Source organism: Pundamilia nyererei, unplaced genomic scaffold (assembly GCF_000239375.1).
Source record: "Pundamilia nyererei isolate P.nyererei 1_Seehausen unplaced genomic scaffold, PunNye1.0 scaffold00072, whole genome shotgun sequence".
In the NCBI taxonomy this organism is placed as follows: domain Eukaryota; kingdom Metazoa; phylum Chordata; class Actinopteri; order Cichliformes; family Cichlidae; genus Pundamilia; species Pundamilia nyererei.
In genome coordinates this window covers 3,071,708-3,096,136 of record NW_005187473.1, presented here as the reverse complement: position 1 = coordinate 3,096,136, position 24,429 = coordinate 3,071,708, and the positions used below count along the sequence as shown (strand labels likewise).

General features: G+C 40.5%; 1 protein-coding gene across 1 annotated transcript in view; it reads right to left on the bottom strand.

Moving 5' to 3' along the window:
• Nucleotides 1-24,429, bottom strand: part of ror1 (receptor tyrosine kinase-like orphan receptor 1) — a gene marked incomplete at its 3' end in the record, with an annotated part of 117,188 nt that overhangs the window by 30,829 nt on the left and 61,930 nt on the right. Inside the window, exon 2 of the mRNA XM_005737027.1 lies at nucleotides 238-300. Within this exon, the coding sequence (XP_005737084.1) occupies nucleotides 238-300 (63 nt within the window). The remainder of the gene's footprint in view (nucleotides 1-237; nucleotides 301-24,429) is intronic.

The window sequence follows — 24,429 nt, the reverse complement described above, 5'->3', positions numbered from 1 at the left end:
AGGATGTGTAATTTTTAACACTTCATTTAAAGTAATTTCAACAGCACATGTGGGGTTACAGTTCAACACTGCGTGTGTTAATTTGAACTATGAACATGTCATCATCATGTTGTCTCTAACAGATGTGCTCATAGTTTTGCCAGAGTGAGCTTTGTTAAGAACGTCATGCATGGGTTATCTGTGGTGTGTGTGTGTGTGTGTGTGTGTGTGTGTGTGTGTGTGTGTGTGTGTATTTACCATCGCTAGAGGTGTTCCACAAAGTGGCAGCTTGCATACTGGGATCTTGGGGGAACTCAGATCCTGTGAAGAGAGGAAATGAAAAGCAGAAAAGCAAAACTTTTATTTTTAAATGCTTAAACATTAAATGCTTTAAAAGGTTGAAGAATTGATGTCTTGCATATATTTTCCACTAGCAATATGATGATGATGTTGATGTTAATGCTAATTACCAGTTAATGCTAACTACCAGTTAGCATTAACATGGGTTGTATCTGATGCTTTTGTGTGTTTTTAGTATTTATGACATAGACAACTTATTTATGGTCGGAGACTCAACAAACTGCAAATGTTTGCAAAAAGCAGCAACTGGCAAGGAAACTCAGTGAAAGGTGCCAAATGATTGGAACCTTTCAAGCAAGTTTTCAGTATCAGATATCTGCACAACATAATTGCAACATGTAACAAATGGACATGAATTAAGTAAATTGAAACTACAGGGTTTTTATAAAAAGTCAACATAGCCAAGTACCCACTTGAGGCCTCACACTTAAAATGAAGACTCTCACAATCCTGGTGCTTTGAAACAAGACATGATGAGAGAAGGGTAGATAACTGTTGACTCACTGGAGTCCACCTACTCCACTGATAAAACCACTGGTTGCAAGAAAAATGTTTGTATTCCCCAACTGGTGGGTGAGTCCTTATTGGAGGTTCCTGACTGTTGCTAGGTGATATTGGGCACAAAGAGGGTGCTACACTAAAAACTTCCTTAAGCTTGCTTTGGTTGCTAGCAAATAGTGTGGAAGAGGCTGATTTGCCTGCAAACACTACTGTTTTGCAGTATGTAGCGATACTCAAAAAAGTAGATCACAAAGTGGAAGTAGAGGACATCTACCCAAATCAGAAATGGCACATGCCTTCTTTTAGAGTGAAAACTGGGCTTCAGCACTGCAGCCAACATGTTTCAAAAAAACGTTTATTTTGAAAGCGAGTCTCTCAGTTTCCAGTTTGTGCCACACTTTTTACAATTTCCCTCCTTTTTAGAGAGTAGTTGGCGAGTGCTTGGGCCCAAGTTATCATGTTTCATGCAAACCACAATTTCCTAGTGACCAAAGCTATTACAAAGATGTTTTTGCCAGCCGGTTGGGGCTTGCACTTTTTTCTCTATCAACCTGTGGTTGCCACTGGATGACTGACCATTCTCTAGGCATATGTCACTGGGGCTTTATCAATTGATTTCCCAGAGACTGTCATCAACCTCCAGCAACCACTCACCAATAGTCGGGGAACACACGACTGGTGGTCAGCGGATGGTCCTGAACGAGTCTCTAGGCCTGTGTGGCTGGGCCTTATTCACTTGACCCTACATTGTCACCATTATTGTCATGTTCCTGCAAAACATCAAGGTAACTTGACTTGTGTTTACAACAGCTAGTTTAAAAAAACAAAAACAATCAGCTTTACAGCTGCATTCTTTACACCTGAAAGCTATATCCAAATGTAATCCACATGGTTGTGACAAACTCAAACTTTCTGAGCCAGTGGCATGGACCTACATTTAAACAATGCTTAACCACAATTCTGGAGAAACTATGTAAAATACTGTGTACAGACACAAACACACTGCTTCTTAAATGTAAAATAACAGTGGTGATAACGCTGTACATTTTCTAGTGCAGATCAAAGGTTTGGGTGTACAACAGGGAGCCTATCAACAAGCCATGTGGACCTAATGCGCTCTTATTACCAGCTGAAGACAGAGCTGCTCTCTGCTTTTCATTACTGGGGAGAAGAGACAGAAAATCGGCTTCAGAGTGCAGTGCTGCAGGTCATAGGTGATTCCTAACAAATTAAACAGCCAAAAATGAAGGACTGGCAAAAAAACTCTAAGCTGTTTTACCTTCACTGATTCTCAGGGCACCAGACCGCTGACAAACTTTCAGTTCACATACAACATCCCACAGTTCTAGCCGGCTACAACAGTGTGTGAGTCTGTGTGTTTTGGTGCAGGCTGGGATAGTTCAGCATGATGAATAGGCAAATGGTTGCTATCCAACTTTGGGAACGTAACCTAAAGTCACAAACGGATGTGAAAATGCAAGCATGTGCATGGACACCGCTGAGAATTGGCTGCAAACTTAACTATACACATGGTGCATTTGTTTCACACATACACACGAAAAATACAGAATTCCTAAACACGTCATAAATATTTTTGAATTAACAACTTGAAAACTGACAGTGCGTGGCATGCAGGGTGACAGTCGAGGAGAGAAAGTCTGCAGACAAACAGCACCAGGAGCCTGGTGACACAGGGTCACGCTAATTGGGTGATAATGTGTCAGGATGGTAACGACTATGTGGTGGTGCTTGTGAAATGAACTGTGTTAATGAGCAGCGCTTTGGGCCTCAGCACCTGTTAGTGAGGAGTCTGGAAGCTTGGCAACAGGCTCACAACAACAGGCTCACAGTTATGGGTGTTATGTTCATGACTGTTAGAGATATGTAGCAAACCCAGAGGGCAGACATAGAATCAAAATGTGTCTCTTCACTAAATTAGTAGTTCTTCTGTAATGCTACCTGATTCCACAAGCTATTCTGCACTTTTGGAGTTAGAATGACTTGCTGGTTTCTTCCAGGAGGCTACTAACAGTGTCTTATGGCATGTCCCGGCCCCACGGTGAGTCTAAATTTACTCTGTGTTCTCTACTGTTAGACTAAGAAGTCTGGAGCTCTGTGCTTTACAAAGGACAGAGGAGAGTGGACGTCGCAGCTCACTAGCTTCACCAACACAAAGCTAGCCAAGGGCAGCCAGGTGAGAGTTCAATAGAAGTGGATGGTCGTGGGAATATAGTGAGGGAAGGGGGAGGAGGACGAAGTGCTCGTTTATGGAAAAGGAGGCACAACTGTGTACTTCTGAGAAAAAAAAATGTTATCATTCCAGAAAGATTTGAAGTTTATAATTTTGTTCAAAAACAAACACTTGTGCACAGCGATTTTGCTGTTATGTCTAAGGTCTGCTTACTTCCTGCGTTTCATTTTTTTCCCACATTGTGCGCCCTTTAAAGAGAACACATCTGTTCTCTTTCATTAAGACAATCATCTGAAATATCTAGGAGAAAATGCAGAGCAATTTTGAGATTAGCTTTCTAATGTTTCTCAGCAGTGGAGGGGAGCTGTTGTATTAGACCTGTTTGTTAAAAAGGACCTAAAAATAGATCCCTGGTTTCATCAGCTGTGGTTCTGGCCATTGATTGAATCACGATTTGGATACTGACTGCAAGACCCATATGTACCTCTGTACTGAATCCCTGTCTGTCAATATGAATAACCAAAGAAGAACAAAAGCATTGCTTGCATTATAATATAGGGAGGAAGAAATCGTGCACATATGTGTACCAGTCAGGTCTTTCGACCATGAACAGGCTGTTTCCAGTAACATTGTCTCAGAGTTGCAAACATTTTAAATTACTGAGGTGGCAGATCAGAAAATAGTGATGAGAAGGGAAACCGAGATAAGGAGTTTCAACAAACTCAGCCTATTTTTTGCAGTGGTCAGGAGAATGGCCAGACTGGTTGGCGCAGATAGGAAAGCAACAGTAACTTGTAACAAACAAGGTATTTAGACGAATCTGAGTGCCCGCGTCAAACTTTGACGCAGACGGAAGCAGCTGGTGTACAGCCAGGTGCTCCTGTTATCAGCCAAGAACAAGAAACTGAGGCTAGAGTTCACATGGATTCAGCATAACTGGATAACAGAAGATCGGAAAAATGTTGTCTGGTCTAATGAGTCTTGATGTACTGTGAGTTTGCTGTACTCAAATGGCCTCTACAGTCATCAGATTTCAGTCCAACAGAGATTCATATCATAGATGTGCACCACGCAAATCTGCAGCAAATGTGTGACGCTATCATGTAAATATGAACCAAAATCTTGGAGAAATGTTTCCAGCAGCAGATTGAATCTATGCCTTGAAGAATTTTCAAAGTCAAAAACAGGTTCAACCCAGACCTAGCAATGTGTACCTATCAAAGTGATCTAAGAAAGAAAAGCAACTGGACTTCTTTACGTTTCTCAAAAAATACCTCACCTCTCGTCTGAGAAGCTTGGTGGAGAGTCCAAGGTATTTAAGGCTCAGTTGAAGTTGTCCCTTAAGTGGGAAATTGACCTAGTATTGATCATGTGCCTCTTTAAACTGAGCCAAGACGTGAAAAAGGCTATTGGTCATTATCAGCAGAGGTTTTGTGTGAAGCCGTTGCGCTTATCAAGTGGCTCAGCCACTCCAAAAATGCATGGCACAACACAGAAGAGACACCTGGACAGGATGAAGGTCACATTTTGATAATATTTTTACCGTTCACATTTAGGCATCTGAAATAGGGATAAGATCAGAATGCAAGTTTTGTACTACAAGAGTCCAGCTAACTTTAAGCTGTGCTTCTGCAGTTTCAAATAATTTCCATTTCAAAAGTCACAAGTTACTTTTCCAGATTTTCCAGATTTCCATATATTTCCACTGGTTTTTATTATAGTGATGATTATCACAACTGTTAAAAACATTTTTATCTCTAAGTACTGTCGAAGGCAAGCAATTGGACTTCACTTGGAAAAATAAAACTGTGAACATATTTTCCATAGCATGTCAGAAGTGACACTTTTAAAAATTCAATTCTGGTATGGCAGTGAACGCCCATCAAAATTATGGATACGTGACAATCTTTATAAGAGTATCATGTTCCCTTCTTGGCTGCTTTGTCATACTTCATTCACGTTAAAGGTTTGGAACGTCCTCTTTCATTTGCAGCTGAGTGCCACTCCTAGTAGCAAAATATGCAGTAAATGGTTAACGTGAAGGTGCCTCTGAGAAGTCCAGACATCAAATCTCCACACAGAAAATTCCATGAGAGCAGCCTCTGATCCCCGTCCAGCTGTATTTGGCTTACGATGATAAAAATCAGGCAGGGACACGAGCTTAACCCCCATAAAGCTCTCCGAAATTGGTGTGACTTTACTGTCGCAGCAGTGTATGGCAATTAGTGCAAATCTTTAAACTCGAAGGCTTGGGAATGAGGAAAAGGAAGGAGTTAACAGAGAGCTAAGAAGAAAATGAGACACTAGGTTCCTCACAGGGTAAAGCTTAACCAAATCAGAAATGTTCAATTTGAGCAGTTATGCGTAGCAACTAATATGCTGTTATATGGTCTGGGGGGCTGTGTTTGGAGCCAGGGTGGTTGGTGTGGTGAGTGAGACTGATGTATGAGCTCTCCCACTCTGTTATTAGGGCCTCTCCCAAGGCCCCCTTCCATCCCTATTAGCTGGAAAACTGACCTAACTCAGGGGTTAACTGGAAGAATGGGAAACCAACCATTTTCACAGTGCAACTATGAAATATTTCTGCCTTTAAGAGATGAAAGCTACAGATGAGGAATTATAATTATTTCTTTCTACAATTTGTCTTCATCAAGTCTCTGTTTCCATTCAGCAAGTTTCTATTCCTGTTCTGTCTCTGTGATGTCAAAGAGAGAGGATGTCCTTAATGTGGTCTTCTTGAACACACCGCTACAGCTGTGGAAACAGAAGCCCCACCAACCTGCTGGTCAAGCCTCCTGTTTAAGAGGCAACAAAAAGAAGGAAGGAAAGCAGCTAGTCTCAGATACTGAATCAACGTGTAATGTAACCCCAGTTACAAAAAAGCACAATGCAATGATGCAATGCAATGCAAATCTCACAAACCTGTGTTTTATTCATACTAAACATATATGTGAATTGTTGAAAATGAGACATTTTAGTATTTCGTGAAAAATACAAAAACAGTGGAGGTTAACTAGAAACAAATCGTAACATGCTTGGTTATAAAAAGAGCTTCATAGAGAGTTTCTCAGAATTAAAGATGGGAAAGGTTCACCATCATCTATAAAAACTGTATCTTTATAGTAAGATGATGCAGAAATACGGTGATCTCTGACCTAAAGATCATTTGGATGGAATCATTTGGAATCATTTGGAATTGAGAGATTAGTTTGATATGTTTCCTATGTTCTAAAATATGTTTTTATCTGTATTTAACATGGAATTGGGGTTTTAGATTAGTTGAATTCTGAATTGTGCAAAGTTTCTCTCTTAGAGTCCAGAAAAAAACAAACACAAAGCTAGTACTGAGCACGTCTCCTTCAAATGCTCTAATTTTCCCTAAAAACCACTCAACTCATCCCCTGCATACTGACATGAAGGAAGTAGCTGTGAAATTTTTATGTCATCTACTCTTCAAAAATGTGAAGTTTTAGACAATGTAAAGTTTGAATAAAACACTTAATATTCCAGTAATCCTTAATGAATTATTAGCCTCATACTCTCAGACTGGAAAATGAATGAAAAGTTACAATCACTAAATGGCAACAGGCAGTGAAGAAAAAGAGTGGTGAGAAGTGAGGGAGAGAGGAAAAGTGAGGGACCACAAGGCAATTCCAGATAAATTGAGTGAAGATGATTTGGAAAATGTGAGTGCAGAGAAACGACAGAAAGAGAGGAAATAAAAAGGAGAACCCTCAAAAAAAAAAAAAAAACTCAGTAAAAGAGCCGCTCGTAAAATCGACTTTTTAAGAAGTGGGCTTCTGTCCCACTGAGCAGAGTGAGGGTTTATGTTGGCTGGAGAGTTTAGAAACCACAGTGAAAAACTGTTGACATCTAAGAATCTGGTAACCTGAGCAAAGAAAGAAAAAGGCAACACAAACAAGTAGTGGGTAACGGTAACTCAGGTGGACACGTTTCAGGTTAAGCCTTCAGTTACAGCAGGTTTGTACTCAAAGTACACAACACTCTTCAAAACATCCAGGCGCTTATGTGGTCTGCATTGTGTTGAACTTGTCCTCTACTCATGTAAGAGAAGAGTAAAGTAATCCTTCATGCAGATTTGAATATGCAATGTAACGTTTATAAAAGCTGGAATAAATGATGTTGGTAAAGTCATTTTAGAATTTTTATTACAAATGGAAGTAACGGTATGACCAAAATCATAATAATCCTAAAATAAGGTGAAACTGATTCCATTAGAAAGAGATGGGGAGGGAGTGTGTGTGTGAACGTGTATGTGTGTGTGTGCTTGTATAGCTGCACCTGGGTGCTTGTGTGCAGGTGTTTGTTCCCAAGCTCGACTAAAGCGTACAAAGATATAAAAGCAGGCCTGTTTAGGAAGCATTTACTGAAGACATTATGGGGCCGAGAGAGCACAGGAACTACTTACTCTCTCTCTCACACCACACACACACACACACACCTGCATTGCATTTGAAAGTACTGCGCTGTAACCTTATATGAGCAAAGACAGGGGTGAGACACACAAGAGAGAGGAAAAGCAAGCTAGGCTTGGGAAGGGCGGTTTTGAGGAGGTAGATGACAGGAGGCAGCATGACAGAGGCCTTTTTGGATCAGAACAATAGGCAACAACAGGAAGGGCTCATGTTGCAGCAGACATTTGCTCCAACATGTAAAAAATTGTGGAGAGAAAAAAAGGCACATTGCTTCCCATCAAAAAAAAAAAAAAAAACACCAAAAAAAAAAAAGACAAAGTGCTAAACAGGGAAAATGGTTTAATTCAAGTTAAGAATACTAAAAGTGGAATTACTGCTTTGGCTGATAGGACATTCATAATAAAGTTTGGGTAAAAACATCAAATTTGCAGGCAGCACAGTGGTGCACTGCCTCCTAGAAGCTAAAGGATTCTGGCTGAGGCCTCTCTGTGTGGACTCTGCATGCCCCAAAACCTGTATTTGAGGTTAACTGATGATTCAACACTGGTCTTACATGTGAACATGAGTGTGAATCATAGTTTGTCTCTCTGTGTGTTGACCCTGTGATAGGTTGGTATGTCTCACTTATGACCAATTTCAAGCACACCGTAAAGAAGCTGAAGGTTACACATATGAACAAGTAAAAGTGCTCAAGATGTCAGTTCTGCAAAAAATGATCTGGCAGTGTGAAGCTCACATCAACAGTTGTCACTTGATAGAAAGAAGCTTGTGGATGAAGCTGAGTAAACTGTGATGCAACATTCTTAAGACAGATGCTCTTTTGAACCTGCTGGAGAAACTGAACTTTGAACTCTCTGCAGGTGAAAAGCAAAACAGGAATTTAAACCGTTAGCTGGAATTATCTAGTTGTGGTTTTAATCTAAACCAGCGATCCAACATGATTAAGTTCTTCAGGACTCCTCTGTCTAACCCCACAAAAGTTAAGCAGACTGCACTGCATGCAGCTTCCCTCCAAGAATAAAAAAAGCAAAACAACCAAGTGCAAGAAGACCATATAATGTATGCTGATAGTATTTTGCAGTAATATTAAGGGCAGGATATACAGGAAAGCTGGAGGCATGGTGGCAGCTTGCAAATATGCATTTTCACCCATAACTAGCACTTGTGACTAAGTATGTTATTGGAATTATATTTTTTTGACAGTAATATACTTTTTATGTGGTAATTCTGCAATCAGTGTACATATTTGACACAGAGCAACATCAAAAAAGTACTAATCTCTTAAAGTGTTCAGAATTGTGACCCAACACACCAGACTACTGCTGCCAGTCTTTGAAATAGGATAGGCAACTCAAAAAGGTCGAGGAAAAACCCGCAACATGCAAACTTGACACAGAAAGGTCTCCATCTCAAATGCAAGGCCAGCTGCGCAAAGCATCTCTTATATTCTACTGTTTTGTCATAAAAGAAACCTTTTAAGTAGCGCCGTGCTGTGCTGATGGTTCTGCAGAGGTCCTTCCCCACGGATTAAACAGGCCGACGCGAGAGCCCCTGCTGTCCCTGTAACGGAAACCATGCTGATCTTTAAGGCCCGGTTAGTCCATTTTGGGCGAGGCTCCCCCAAGCTCCTGTTACCAGCGATGTAAGCAGACTAGCGAGGAATGTGCATGAGCATGTTACCACCTACTGTGAGGCTCATCTGTTTTCACCTGGCAGAGCTGACACAAGTGTGTGCACAAGAGCTCAGCTTTCTGGAAAAAGTGATCGCCTTCAAGCAGATAGACAGAGCGCTGGGACCCTGACGTAATCTGTCTGCTCATCTCTTCACGGAATGTGAACAGAGACATCACATGCTGTGCAGAAAGAGCACCGAAATACAGATATGAAACGTAAATGGACGGACATAAAGCACAAATGCTCATGTATGTTTTATATCCATTTTTGAAGCGTCTGTCAAGGGTCATGAGCGGAATCTAAGATTTAAGACCTAAAGCCAAAGCCAGTCAGGCTGTCTGCATGTAGGACATGAATACAGACGTCTCACTTGGCTTTTGAACGTGACTTTTCTGCTAAAAGTGTATCATGTGTGCCAACAGTCTGAATGGTGTGAATAATAGCCATGCCATTTTACATGCCAGCCTCTACAAATGGGTGGGGGGCTGGGGGTGATTTGTATGAGTGCTCAGGTGAAGCCAAGCAAACACACACACACACACACACACACTCCATGAGCTCACTGACAGCAGTCCTAAATTCCTTCAGGATGACAAATTTGAAAGGAGAGGCCAGCGCAGATGGAATCTGGGAAGAACAGGATGATGCCGTCAGATTTCAAACGTGACTCAGATTTAGCCATCATGTGACAACAGTTGGGCCAGGCGCCATTCCAAAAAACTGTTCTTTATGTCTGTCTGAACCTCCTCACTCGTGTTATAGTCATCATTTCAAAAACTCTGGGACCCGAATAGTGCACTTATTTGCATTTCTCAGGTTGTATTTTCATCAATTACAAACATAAAAATACTAACTACTCACATCATTGTATGTGCTTTTTAAAAGGAAACCACCAATTTTACACACCGGATTCTTTCAGGCATGCTTTCCCTTTCCAGAATCTGAAAGCTCTGTCACTTTTTGTAAAAGTCGCAACACCTCTCATCCAAGAGGCCTTTTCAGTTCTAAAATAACTAGCAGAGCATCCCAAATATTTCATCTCTAGTTTACACGTGGTTGTGAGGGTCGTTGACTCACTTGAACGAGAGGCAAAACGTCTTCATAAACCTAAAGACGGACGTTTATCTTCTTTTTAAGCACAGCCAGACGGCAATCCTGCTTGCTGCAGTCGTGTGGACAGGCAAGTACAAGATTACAATTTCCGCTTTTGAATGACAGTCTGTGACTCCGCATGTCTATCTGCTGCAAGTGCAGACAGACATACCGGCACAAGCAAAACATCTCCAGCACGTGCTGATATATCAATTTAGCGAGGGCACATCAGATTAAAGATGAAAGCTGAAGTTTTGGTTTATTCAAGCTGTTTTTACTTTTCCCCTTTCCTGCAGTTTACACCTATTATTACAAACATGCTGCATCAGTTCCATCTGCAAGCATCTCCAAAACAAAAAGGGCCATACATCTTCAGTTAAGTTATAAAAAATGTATTAGCAGAACAAAGCTGGAATTGATTTTTATTTTACGGTGAGTCAAGTGTGTACGAATACATTGCCATACCTGCATATTCAACGCAACTTAAAACTACCCAAATTACGCTGTTTGTTGTCATGCTTGCATGCATGTATTGATTTTCAGTGTTGTGCATATGGAAATATTACTTGGCTTCTACTGTCACTGCTGTGGGTATGAATGAAAGGTGAGGTACTTAAAATCAAAACTGGCCCATGTGAATGCCAGAATACTGGCAGTGTTACAGATCCCACATCTAAAAGGGGCTGAAAAAAAACGTCTGATTATATTACGTAGAATGATTTCTTTATGGTTGCATAATGTTAAATATCATGCTAGGCTTCATTTCTGTACTCTAGTCATCTACCTGTGGCCTGTGAATTTTCTTTTTAACACTACTGTGCTGAATATGGACTGTGAGATACACAGGCCACTGCGTGCCTGCTTCTGACTCCACAGATAAACTGTGCTTAGTAATTCTTGGATGCCTGTGGGAAACTGGGTGTGAAGCTTGTCTCCATCAACTTATAACTGAGTCAGCTCCCAGTAACTGACGCTCGAGGAGATACTCTGCCGCAAAAAATCTGACTGCAAGCCAGAAACAAAGTATGACAAGGAAAGGAGGGAAAATGAAAACAACAAGTAGTGGCAAAGAGGCGGCAGGGACCAGGACGGCAAGAGATGAAAGTGTGAGGAAAAACATCAAGCGCGCAAGAAATATTCATTCCAGTGAAAATGTCCAGTGTTATTCTTATTTCTTGGTTTTCCAGCCCTATATTAAAGACCGACTTTTGGCAGCCAACAGTGAGAGTCTGAGGCAAACAGAGAACCTCTGAGCGTTTCCAGCACGCTTCTCTGTCAATCATGCAGATCCTCTATAGGAACTCTCTGCTTGTTGTAGGTTACAAAAATAAACACCAGCATTCTTCCACTTGTTTAGATGAAAAGGTAGCCAGCTAATGAGGAAGACAGGAGGACGGAAAGGAGAAAAAAAGGGACAGCATAAAAAGATGAGTGGTGAAAAGGAGATGGGGAAAGATCTGAAAAAAGAAAGAGCGTTTGTCGCTCCGCTACTGTGGTAAAATCCTTTTGAGCTGGGGGACTAAACTGCAAACCATAACATAAAAAACAGATTACACATACATCTAAGATGTAAAACAACAAGCCTCGACTGTCCTACCATGGTAACTGGACACTTATAATATTCAATTCAGTCTATTCAGTTCAATTTATGGCATAACAAATCACAGCAACAGTTGCCCCAGGATGCTTTGTGGTACTAAAAAATAAATCTTATCTTATCGTTGCACTGGCATGCCCCAAATTGATGAAATCCTGTAAACATTTCTGGCTTATTTTCACATAGTGACTGCCAGCAACCACCAGCAACCAGTTGCCAACCGGCCATGGAATGCTTGTATTTTGTGGTTTTCCATAACTTTCATGCAAAACTTATTATATAAAAATAGAGAAAAAAAATTGGACCATCAAAAGTTCTTAACATTTTCTTAAATTAGAGTAAATAAATAATCCTCATCATTGCAAATACAGGAAACTAAAAGCTGGGATTGAAATAAAACCAGAATGTCAATGACATAGTAGTTCGTCCTGCTCAGATTATTGTCCATAAAAATACTGAACTTGAGCACAGTCGAGATAAAGACCCATTATGTAATTACTGTAGGCAAGTTTTACTAAAATCTAACCAATACACCTGGAGAAGTAGCGAATCTTATGAATTATGGACAGATTGACTGTCTCCATGAGGCTTAAGGGGGTTAGGGTCATTTGGCCAGATGGGCTAAAAAAAAAATTTCCAAAGCAAAATCCCAACACACACAAATATTAGAAAACACCTCCCCCGTGTATTTCCATGTTTTTAAAGGAAATCTATGAGCCAGAGGATCAGACTATGGATCTGTCAGTTGGTCCTTTTTCCAAACCCATCTGGGCGTCTGCAGCTTCATAAGGTATCACTAGAATCCAGTTTCAGCTAAAAAAAATAGTATTTGATTTTAATTTTCACAACTGTGACATGAAACTAAATTACCAAACATGTAAAAGAGAAAAAAATAAAAAATAAAATACATTTTTAAAAGAGAGGATTTAGGTAGGGGGCTTTAACGGGGAGGATTTGTCAAAATGGATGAAATCTACCGTCATGCACACACGTACAAAAAACCAGATGGACAAAGTGTGTGTTTATGTGATCATACACTATGTGTTAGAGAAAGAGAGACCCTGTTTTTTGATTCCCTTTTGTCTCATTTCTGATGTCAGACAGAGAGGTGAAGACACCTGCTCCGGATTTGCTCAGATCCGGTGGGGGTGGGGAAGGGGGGCAACAAAATGTGAAGAAGAAGAACAAAGCAGAAATTTCAAGCAGATGTAAGTGACGAAAACTGTAAAGATGATATAAGGTAAAGCTGACAATGTGGAAAACTCATGGAATTGGAAACGTATACCGGAAGATTTTTCAAAAGCAAGTAGCAATCGGGGGAAAAAGAAGGAGAGGCTTTATAAGGTAACATAGCAGAGACAGTTGTGGGTTAGATGGTGCCAAATGCAGCATGGAAAAGTACAATTTATGCAATGATAATGGATAATGCACGGGGCCTCGAAGACACAACTGACACAACTGAAAAACAGCAACTGATGCTGGGTGGAATCTTGATGTAGTATTTTTATTGGATGCAACTGTGCACTGACTAAAAAAACACTTCCACTCAAGTAATCCTTGTGGATGAAACACAGGGTTTAAATAAAATCCAGGCTTTCCAAATCCATTCCTATACCTACCACCTACATTTTTTTCTTAAAAAAAAATCAGAAGAGAAGCTAAAGTGCCAAAGAAAGACACACAAAATCTGCCACAAGAGACAAAGATGAGCATTAACTCCGACATTTCCAAAGCTTGTCATAATTTCCATCTCATTCCACTAAATGACTGGTGCGGGGGCTGACTAAGCACATCTCGTAAAGCATCCCAGTTTGCTTCTCCAAAGACACTCTCACCCCACCTCCCATAAACTGTTTTCTCAAACGAACACACTTCATAAGTGATCCACCTCCACCCCAGACGACAGCGAGGAGTATAGGGAGATGGCGGCACTGGGGAAAAGGTGTTTAAGGAGCACTACAGGCATAAAGATGTCTTTTGTATTACACCATTTCCTGTTCAGATCTCCCAGGCTCCAAAGACTAAATTCTTCTTCATCTGAGAAATGTGCCGAGCTGATTGCTATGTACCTTATTTCCAACACAGACTCATTGCAGTTCCTAAAACTGTCACGAAATGTATCCTTTTGCTGTTTGTTCAGGGACATGAACGGGAACTAATCATTTTTGTGTGGTTGTGTCTCTGTGTGTTTAAGTACATGGGCACAAAAACATCTGGAACACAATATGATGGCACATAATTTGTTCCCATGTCTTCAGCCGAATCTATCAAAAAATGTCAAAGATAGTGCATTTTCAAATGCAGAAGCTAGTATTTTTACACCAACAAGGAGAAAAGAAAAATAACCCAGCAAAGATTTGACACAGGAGATTCAATTTCAATTTTCAATTATACATCACAACAACAGTCGCCTCAAGGCGCTTTATATTGTAAGGTAGACCCTACAATAATACATACAGAGAAAACCCCAACAATCATATGACCCCCTATGAGCAAGCACTTTGGCGACAGTGGGAAGGAAAAACTCCCCTTTAACAGGAAGAAAGCTCCGGCAGAACCAGGCTCAGGGAGGGGCGGGGCCATCTGCTGCGACCGGTTGGGGTGAGAGAAGGAAGACAGGATAAAAGACAAGCTGTGGAAGATTAATGACAGGTATAATTCAATGCAGAGAGGTCTATTAACAAATAGTGAGTGAAAAAGGTGGCTGAAGAAGAAACACTCAGTGCATCATGGGAATCCCCCAGCAGTCTACGCCCATTGCAGCATAACTAAGGGAGGATTCAGGGTCACTTGATTTAGCCCTAAATATATACTTTAGCAAACACGAAAGGTTTAAGCCTAAGCAATCCCTAACCTAAATTAGAGATGTATCTGACCTTTAGGTCCATCTACTCTTCACTGAAGCCTCATTAGGAATGGTCTCAGTGGAAGGATGTTTGTCAAGAAGCCATTTAATGACAGGAAACAGAGAAAAGGCTGAGGTATGCCAAATTACACAAGAACTGGACTAAAAATCAGAGGCAACAGGGCTGATGGAGTGATGAATCCAGAGTTGGAATTCTTGGTTTAAATCAATGTCAAAATGTACAGAGGACAGAAGAGTGAAAATCAAATGGTTTACGGCTCCATTTGAGTCAAAACTGAAGGAGTTATGATTACAGAAGTCCATCAGATGCGCATTTCTATATAATCAGATTTGCAGTACCATCTGTTAAGCTTCCAAGTGGCAACAACTGCATTTTTCAGCACGATAATGATCCCAAACACACTCCCAATGCATTAATGCATTATGCATTATCTATCAGAAATTATACTACTGAAGCAGCGTGGGATGATCTTGACAGAGAATGAAAAGGCAGCCAACATCCAAAGAAGAGCTTTAAATGTCCTTCAAGAAGCCTGGAGAACGATTCCTAAAGACGACTTAAAGAAATGACAAGAAAGTTTGCCTCATGACATCAACAGCACTGGACAGTTTTCATTCTATCATGTACTGTTCTCATTAGAAAAGTTAGGAAATTATAGCATTTGAAGATAATTCCAGAAAATAACAGCAACAGGAACTTTCCTCAATGTGTAAAAGGATGTGGGTTCCTATTGGTTATTACTGCTGTGTTGACATGAGAGAATATAGTTAAGTAGCTAATTAAGTTCAACAGGAATGCACCATTAAATAAAGAAGCAAGAGATGCTAAAGTTGGTGATCTATTTATAACAACTTAATAAAAATGGGCACTCAAGTAAAATTAATGGACTTTGGAAAGATGGTGCTTTTACTCAATCTTTCCATAGTCTCATATGTCTGCTCTACATTTCCCTGCAACTTCTTGGAGAGGACAGTAATCAACTTAATCAACTGTGCTATTATATGAGACTGCTATTTATTCGTAGCCCTTTCATACAGCTTCAGTAGTTATCCAACTAAAGCAGAGAGGAAAGATCTGACTTTACTTATTTATGAAATGTAGTAGAACATTGCGTTTGAATTGAATGCACTTAGGTTGATGGATTAAAGTAAAAGGTTACCCTTTAAAGGCAGAGTAACAAAGATGGAAGTCTCCATCTCACACTTATCCACACCATTTGGAGTATTTATTGACTTTTCTGATACTACTGAAGAGGCAAGAAGAAAATATGTGCAATATATAGAGGAACTGTGTGACGGCTCTTGTCATCTGCACACTCATGTGCGCCTGAGAAAGTTCTTGCATGTGCAGTGTCCATGTGTTAGAATTGGCAGCAGGTTGGTGTATTCTGGCCTTGATTACGCGTCTCTTTTCCGTCCACCAGTCGCCAAGTGGAGCAGTGAATTACCCTGCCATCTCCGCGGTGTAATTGGGGACACATGCAGCCTTAAACCTTTCATCCCTCCCTACCCTCCCTCCATCCATTCGTAGGTCAAAGTAGCAATGAGATCAAATGCTCTCCTTGGTGGAGAATTCCTCAATAAAACAACAAGTGGGCAGGAAGGGCTGAGAAGAGTAAGATGGGAAATCAAAAGAGACAGAAAGGGTAAAAGAAGGGAAAAAAATGCAGAGACATTGAGAGCATATGGAACATGTTTCGAGTAAAATCGCTGGCCCCGATGTTATTGTGGTGCTTCATTTAATGGACAAAAACATCTCATTAAATTTCAGTATTATCTGTCTTTTTGCTTTTTTGCTTTTGTTTCTCACTTTTCCACACTTTTCAGGAGAAACACTCCTGCACTTTCTGAATTTATTCCCTTTTAAAGGATCTAATTTTTTTCAAGGATGTCCCACAAGAACTCGGTCCGTGACTAAGCGCGTAATACCCCTGTAATAAAATGGAATTCCAAAGTATTAGAAATAACAATTGAATTATATTTGCATAGAAATAACTAAACATATGTACGCTAGTACAGGTAATTTTAAGTAGTTATTAATTCTGGGTATTTTGCAAAAAATAAAACACAAAGTATAATGTAAATAATTGTGTTGTGTAATTTTTCTTGCAAATTTTGTGCAAACAGAAACAACATTACCCCAACTTACATAGTTCACTTTGGGCATGTGCCGTATTATGGCGTGGCTTAACATTCCCCAACTTCCAGGTATTTTACAAGAAAGGCAACAATCCTTTCGTCTACACTCTTTTTGAGAATTACGTTTGAACAGTGATGCAAATGTGCAAATTTTTATGCCATTTCTTTTTTTGTATTGTAACTTGATGAAAGGGAACAGTCCTTATCACATATATATTGGTAAAATTGAATAATACAATCTCTATTGTGTACTAAATGAACATGTAATGAAAATAAGTTGAATTGATCCGCTCCATATTATGGGAGATTTTAATGGGGATTTTTATTTTTCAATTAATTACATGAAATTTCAACTAAAATAAAATATTACAGAGGATTTACATCCGTAGTCAGAGGTTGTATTATAAAGTGTTACCAAGCAGCCAATATACTGTCCTCATTATCTCTCTTGTATATACATTACACAGTGTCCAGGGTCCTTTTTAAAGAAATAGAGCCATGATGGGCTCAGGTCTGGTTCACACTAACATAAACAATCCTCCCTCCTCTTCCAACAGCAAGGAGCAACAGAGTCTGAGAAATGAGAAAAGAAATACCAAGTGTCCACTCATTTGTGATCTGCGGTGACAAATGTAGGCACAAAAATAGTCTGGATCAAAGCAAATGCATAGCTAGCTTTTAAGACTACAAAACAGTTTATCATCAGTTTCGGACAGAGATGAAGGAATTTTTCCCAGCGCTCTCCAAGTCTTTGATGCTACAGTGTAGAGCACAATGACGCACACAGTCCTACGCTGTCAGAATGATTTCACTAGTTACTAAGCTGTTTTATGAAAGGCGTAAAACTGATGTGTGGGATTGAAGAGAACCATTTAGGGGATAAACTGAACGCAGGCTGAGACGTGCTTGGATGGGTAGTTAAAGCAGGAAAAAAAGAAGAAGAGAGAAGACGTGAAAGCAATAAAGTTTTAATGCTGTCTTTACTAGGTCACTATTATAAATAAAAATTAGTTCATAATTGCTTGGCTGGTTAAATACAATTTAAGCTCCCCATGATGAAGTGCAGCCTTGTGTCTGAGTGTATATGCATGTAGTGTATTGTATAGCTGCAGGCTGCAGACAGACAGCACAGACACTGGAGTGTGTCATGCTTCACATCTGGTGGATGGGCTCTGTCAGCTCCGTTCGTCTGCCTATTATTATATAGGCATGAAGCCTTTGAACTGAGCAGCCACTGCTGACAATCACCAGACTCCAAAAAGGCACGGGTGCGTTTCTTTCTCAGTAAGTGTTTTTCATGCTGTAAAGAGATCATACAGTAGAGTCATTTTCCTCAGACAACGTGACAGCCAGGTGTTTGGGCAAAGGAAGAGGCACAGAAACCTTGAAGGAGGAAATTCTCATACTGTATTGCACCATTTAAGGTAATGCACAGCTTGCGGATGTTAGAGATTTAACTGGTGGAGAAATGACTAATGATTCCTTATCCTTCGATCAAAACAGGCTACAATATTCAGTTCAAGTGTTTCCTAAAAAGTGGAGTGAAGTCCCAATTTTTTTTTCTGCACAAAAATCTGCAGTCCTGTTTTTTAACGTGCAGATGTCATCACCTTTTATGGACTGGTCTTGATATAGATGAAATGCCTGAACACATGCAAAAGACCTCCATAAGTCTTCCACAATAGGGAAGTAAATTTTGGTAGCTTGGTGTTTCCTGAAGTTGTGGGCAGTATGCTGAAAGGTAAGCTTCTTCAGTTGTCTTCAATAGCAGTTTAGGCAATGTTGTAGTGATTTGAACCCTAGCAAGCATATTTTAAATACACCATTCTGCTAAAAAATAATTCTTTTAAAGATGTGTGCTTATGTGCATCCCACTGCCTCCACATCTGCACCTGCAAACTTAATAGAGGCTCCAGCTGGAAGACACGAACGCTTGTCGTTTTGAAATGGCCTTCATGGTGAACAAACACCAGCTCTCAGGTGACCATCCTTCACCATCACCTCAGCAGAGAGAGCCCAGAGTGAAGTGAAGATGGTGTTCTGCAAAGCATCAGACTTTTTTTTTTTTAAACTGCCTGTTCTTCAACTAAATGAGGCCATTATAAGCTAACATGGAAGCAAGTTTAGCATTTATACTGGACAAAGAAAAAGTCCAGTAAAAAAACAAAACAGCTGTTTTAGCACTTTTACACTCTGCTTTTGGGTACAGCTGAGCTTTATATGCTACGTTACCATCCTGACACAGTGTATATGGATTAACATGAACTCAAACACACAAACAAGACGCAATAACAAAATATTTGGAAAAACTTTTCCATTCCGCGTGTCATTTGCATACAATATAGGAGCGGGAATAAACTGTATTGTTTCCACATGTGAAGGGAAGAGTCTGAACAGAATTAAACTGAAATCTGAAAACAGTTTTCTTGTCACATATCACCAGCTGCAATTTTGCACAGTTCGTTGCAAGGCGGCGTGTGTGCGTGTGTTTATTTGTGCATGAGCGCATTCACACACGCGCGCATACACACAGTTACCCGACCCAATCTAAGAAACCACATGTTGCAAGTGAAACGAGCACATGCAAAGACAGAACCACACACACGCTCGATCATACAAATTTCTCTCATATGACTGATTCAGCCTCCGCTTGCATTTTACTGCTTACCCCGTGCATGTCTACGAGCACTGACGCATGTATTCGAACAAATACCGCACTGTATTGTTAGGCCCCTGATTTTAAATCACTTGCAGGCTAAGTTTTCTCCAAAATTGTCTTCCTTTTGTTTGACTGAAACGTGATTTAAGCTCGAGCCTTTTAAATTCTTTCATTACTCTCCAGTCAGCACACAAGCATGCCAGACTGACTCTATGATCCACACTCCACTTACTTTGATTGTTTTTGGTAGAAATTTCTGTTCTGGCTGGCACTCTGCAGCACATGCCTGGGGCTGGCTAAGTGGGAGCGTCTGCGCATGTGGTGCCCCCCCCCCACTCCCCACACATACAAACATCACAGTTGCCTGATGAAAACCACCTCAGATTTGTCTCATTTACAAAAAAAAAACAATCTTAAAAATGTCACGCTTCTCTTTTTCAACAATATTTAATCAAATTGTTAACTGTAAAACTGACATGCTGTGCTTTTAAGCTACACGGCGATGACACAGGGAAGCAGTTTGGCACACCACTTTTGGTCCAGACTCATTTATGAATGATTGAACTGAATGTCTACAAAGCTTTGTGCATTCAGTTATCCAGTGAAATAATACATCTACTGGATAATCTACTGCATAGCCTCGGATCGACTGAGAGCCTCCTCAGCTTAAGCGATCCTTTCTGTTTCTATCTGGTGACGTAATCTGTTTGAGTCGTGTCCAATACTTTGACAGGAGCACAGAGGGAGTAAAGAACGGCTTCCAGATTGTACAATCCTTTAAATCCTATGAATCCAAGCTTATTGCATGTGTTTATCAACCCTGCCATGTATATTTGTGTTTGAAAATGCACAACAATGACATCAACATCACAGCAGTGGAGCTTCTGCATATCTGAGCCACATCAAAGTGTTTTTTTCTCAACTCTGTTTCTTCAATAGACTTTCGGCCAGTGTACTACAAGCCCAGCGGCATGCCTGGTGTAAGCTGAACTCCCGCCAGACCCAAGTACTAAGTATGAATCTGTGGGCTTTTCAATCCACCCAGATCGGAAATCAATAAGGGAACTAAGAGCCTAAATGCGAGCAGAATCCATAGAGGTACTGCTAACAGTAAAATCTCAAAAACTAGTGCTTTAGTATTTGACTAAATCAGTCTCAGCTGTGCTCTGTGTTCTGAAATGAGCTGGCTCCGTATCGCATCCTGAAACAGAACATTTCTGATAAATAATCGGGGCTAATAAGCTATTTCCAAACATATGTGGTAAATGGCTCTTACATAGTGCTTTTCTACTCTATGTGAGCACTCAGTGCTTTAACATCCCTTATTCAGTCATTCATACAAGCACTTTTTTCTACATCGAAGTGCTTTCTGTCTAATGCTCACTCACATTCACACTCACATGAATGCATCGGCGTGCAACTTGGCGATCAGTATCTTGCCCAAGTATTCCTTGGCACGCAAACTAGAGCAGTCAAGCATTGCACCACCAACCTTCTAAATAGTGCTCTACCTCCTGAGCTACAACCACCCCAATATCAGTGTATTTGTCACTGTGTAAATGATAAGAAATCCAAAGACAAAAAAAGACACCACACAATACGACAACGAAACCTATTTGAAAAAAAACAAAACATGTTTAATATCTACCAATATAATCATTCTCTGATTTTTTAAAAGATATGAATCAATGACCAATATCTTTAGTAAAGCTCTTTGTAAGCATGCAATATCAGCTGCACTCACGCTCATATTAATGAGAAAGGCTTGTGGAAATTTTTAGATCTAAATTTCTCATTGAAAGATCAAAGCCAGGCTAATTCTTGCACCACAGCAGTAATATTGAGCATATGTGCAATAAAAGTATTCACCTCGTTCTTCATTTAGATGGCGGGCCCCCACCGTAACCTTTATGACGTCCAGCTGGACTGGAAGTCACCGCAAGGACAAGCCGCTAGATATTAAGATCTGATGATCTGTTTTTGCTTGCAGAGCAGATGGCATAGCAGGCGATAGAGCTGTTGCCCGTAAAGTAACAATAGAAGCGACTGTACCGTCCGTGACTAGCTGACCTTTCATTAGAACTGGAGTGACAGTGAGACAAGGCTAGGCAGGAATGAGAAAATGAGCAGTCACTCAGGCTATGAATAGACCTTTGTGTCATCTTCTCTGTCTAGAAGAGAGGATAGGAAAATAAGGTTGATGATGACTGGGGGGGGAATGAAAAAAAAAACAGAGTGGAGGAAAAGGAAGAGTATTAAAAAAAAGAGTGGATAGTGTGGAAAAGCAGAAAAGTGAACAAAAAGCATAGACGTGGATGGTGTTAGCAGGTACCAAAGAAAGCTCTCGAGGGTAACAGTTAGCCAGTTGGGATCTGAGGAATCCTCACTGCTATAAATCCACTAGAATTCTGAGCGTGCCCGCTGCCTGGAAAACAAAGCTCATGTTTTCTTTTGGTCCTGTTGTTTAATCACTTGCACATGAGGGGAGGAACAACAAAGCTGGAACAGCGGAGGCTAAAAGACAGAAAAAGAAGGGAAGCGCTGGGATGAGTGGAGGCGGCCACTCGGGGCCAAAGCCTTTGATGCCCTCGCTTGTCTTTGAAGCTTTCCAACAGTTGTGCAGGACTGAGAAGACAAGCGGAGCAGGCACACAGCAAGAACAGAAGGACCAAACAAGGAAAGGATTGTGCAAAGAGACAATAAGGGATAACAATAAGAAAGTGAGGAAAACAAGAGGCGAGATTGGCATTGATTCTGTTTCTTGGATTGGAAAAGACCTCTGATCAGAAGCTTGAGAGATACTCTATAGAAACTACTCTATATGTCTATGAAACCCCCTCCACATGCTGCATTGTGCCCAAACCGATCATATTCTCACTCTGTCCTTATAATTCAGCTTTAAAAAAATAAATAAATTCAGCTTGAGTATGTTACAGGATTGTGAAACCCAATCCTTCCTTATGCCCTTCCTTTGCTCATCTGCAATCAATCTGACAACAGTCCCTGTGCAGGGGTTAAACACAGCAAGCAATAAATCCATTTCCCCACAAGAGCTCTTTTTCTGTCCACCACATACAACTGCTGCTTCACATGTATAAATAACTCCTCTCTCCTAACGGTAATGGTGCAAAAAAGTATAAACTGAAAGGCAAAGCTGAGGCACTGTCACAAAAATTAGCATCATATTTCAAACTTTAAACTTCATTTCATCACATATTTAAAAACACATTATCTTGTTGTGCTTGTGGGCCATTTTTATTTCATGGTAGTTTGCTGTCTTTCAATGCGTTTACTTAAAACGTTTTAATCCGAAGCCAAATTTCTTTCTTTCTTCTTTTTTTAAGATCTTCGTCGTGACAAAGTGGATTCATTTCATGAGAAACGTCTCAGTAGGATTGCGCTGTTTCTTTTGTGTTATTTTTAACTGCAGTTGAAGATGGGTCCACATTAGTTCAGATGTCTTTTCAGACCCGACAGTTGAGTTGACTCAGTCAGCTCACAACAAGCAAACTATGGCTCAGATTTAATGTGAACTTGCAAACAGGAAACAACTGCTTCCAGCTATGAGCAGTGCTGAAAGCAGTGTGTATGAAATGGATATTTTAAAACCCTAAATGAGTGAGTAAAAGTATGCGCTAATGTAGTGTGAAATGAGTTTATAACACTGCAGTTAAAGGCCACTGATGTTGGAATGAGTTGAATATGACTGAGAATATTATATAGACTATATCGGCAAAAGTATTTACTTGTCTGCTTTCTCGTGCGTATGAATTTGAGTGACATCCTGTTCTTAATCCATAGGATTTAATATGGAGTTGGCCCATCCTTTACAGCTATGACAACTTCAACTCTCTGGAAAGGCTGTGAGTGTGCTTATGCGAACTTTTGACCATTCTTCCAAAAGTACATTTGTGAGGTCACATGCTGAAGTTGGACAAGAAGGCCTGGCTCACTCTAGTTCTCACTCTAATTCATCCCAAAGGTGTTCAGTCAGGTTGAGGTCAGGACTCTGTGCAGGCCAGTCAAGTTCTTCCACACCAAACACACTCATCCATGTCTTTATGGACCTTGCTTTGTGGACTGATGCACAGTCATGTTGGAACTAAGGGGCACTGAAAATAAGCGCTTTGCACCATTGCATCCACTGCTTTGCATCATGGTTGGTGATATATGCTTGGATGCAGCTCTTCAGCCACTGAAACCCATTCCATGAAGCTTTCTTTGCAGTGTTCTTGAGCTAATCTGAAGGCCATATGAATTTTGGAGTTCTGTAAAGACTGACTCTGCAGAAAGTTGGCGACCTCGCTTCAGTATCTGCTGACCCCAATCTGTGATTTTACGTGACCTACCACTTCGTGGTTAAGTTGCTGTCATTCCCAATTGCTTTCACTTTGTTTTAATACCCAACAGTTGAGTGTGAAATATTTAGTAGCAAGGAAATTTCATAAATGAGCTTGTTGCACAGGTGGCATGCTACCATGTTGAAATTTACTGAGCTCACCTTTCATGCTTCATTTCACATTTTATGTGTGTGTCTGCTGCGCTTCCTCCCATCTCAGCACACCAACCCATGTATGAGAAATCTGCTCTGTTTCATTTTTGTTATTCTTACGTTTTCATTAAACTGGACATTTCACTCGACACTCGAGCAACCTCAGTTCATCACCTCAATTCAAATTCTACAAATGCAAAACTATAACTCATGATAGGCAATCAAACATCAAGGCAGGAGCCAGGGTTATGCCCCCCGCATGGTGGAAGTGGGTGGGTGAAAAACCAAACACGTTGGCCGATGCCCTGAAAATGATTTTCATCTTCTCCACACATGTACACACACAATATCCGAGACATTCAGCCCGAGCTTTCCACTGCACACACACACACACACACACACACACACACACACACACACACACACACACACACACACACACA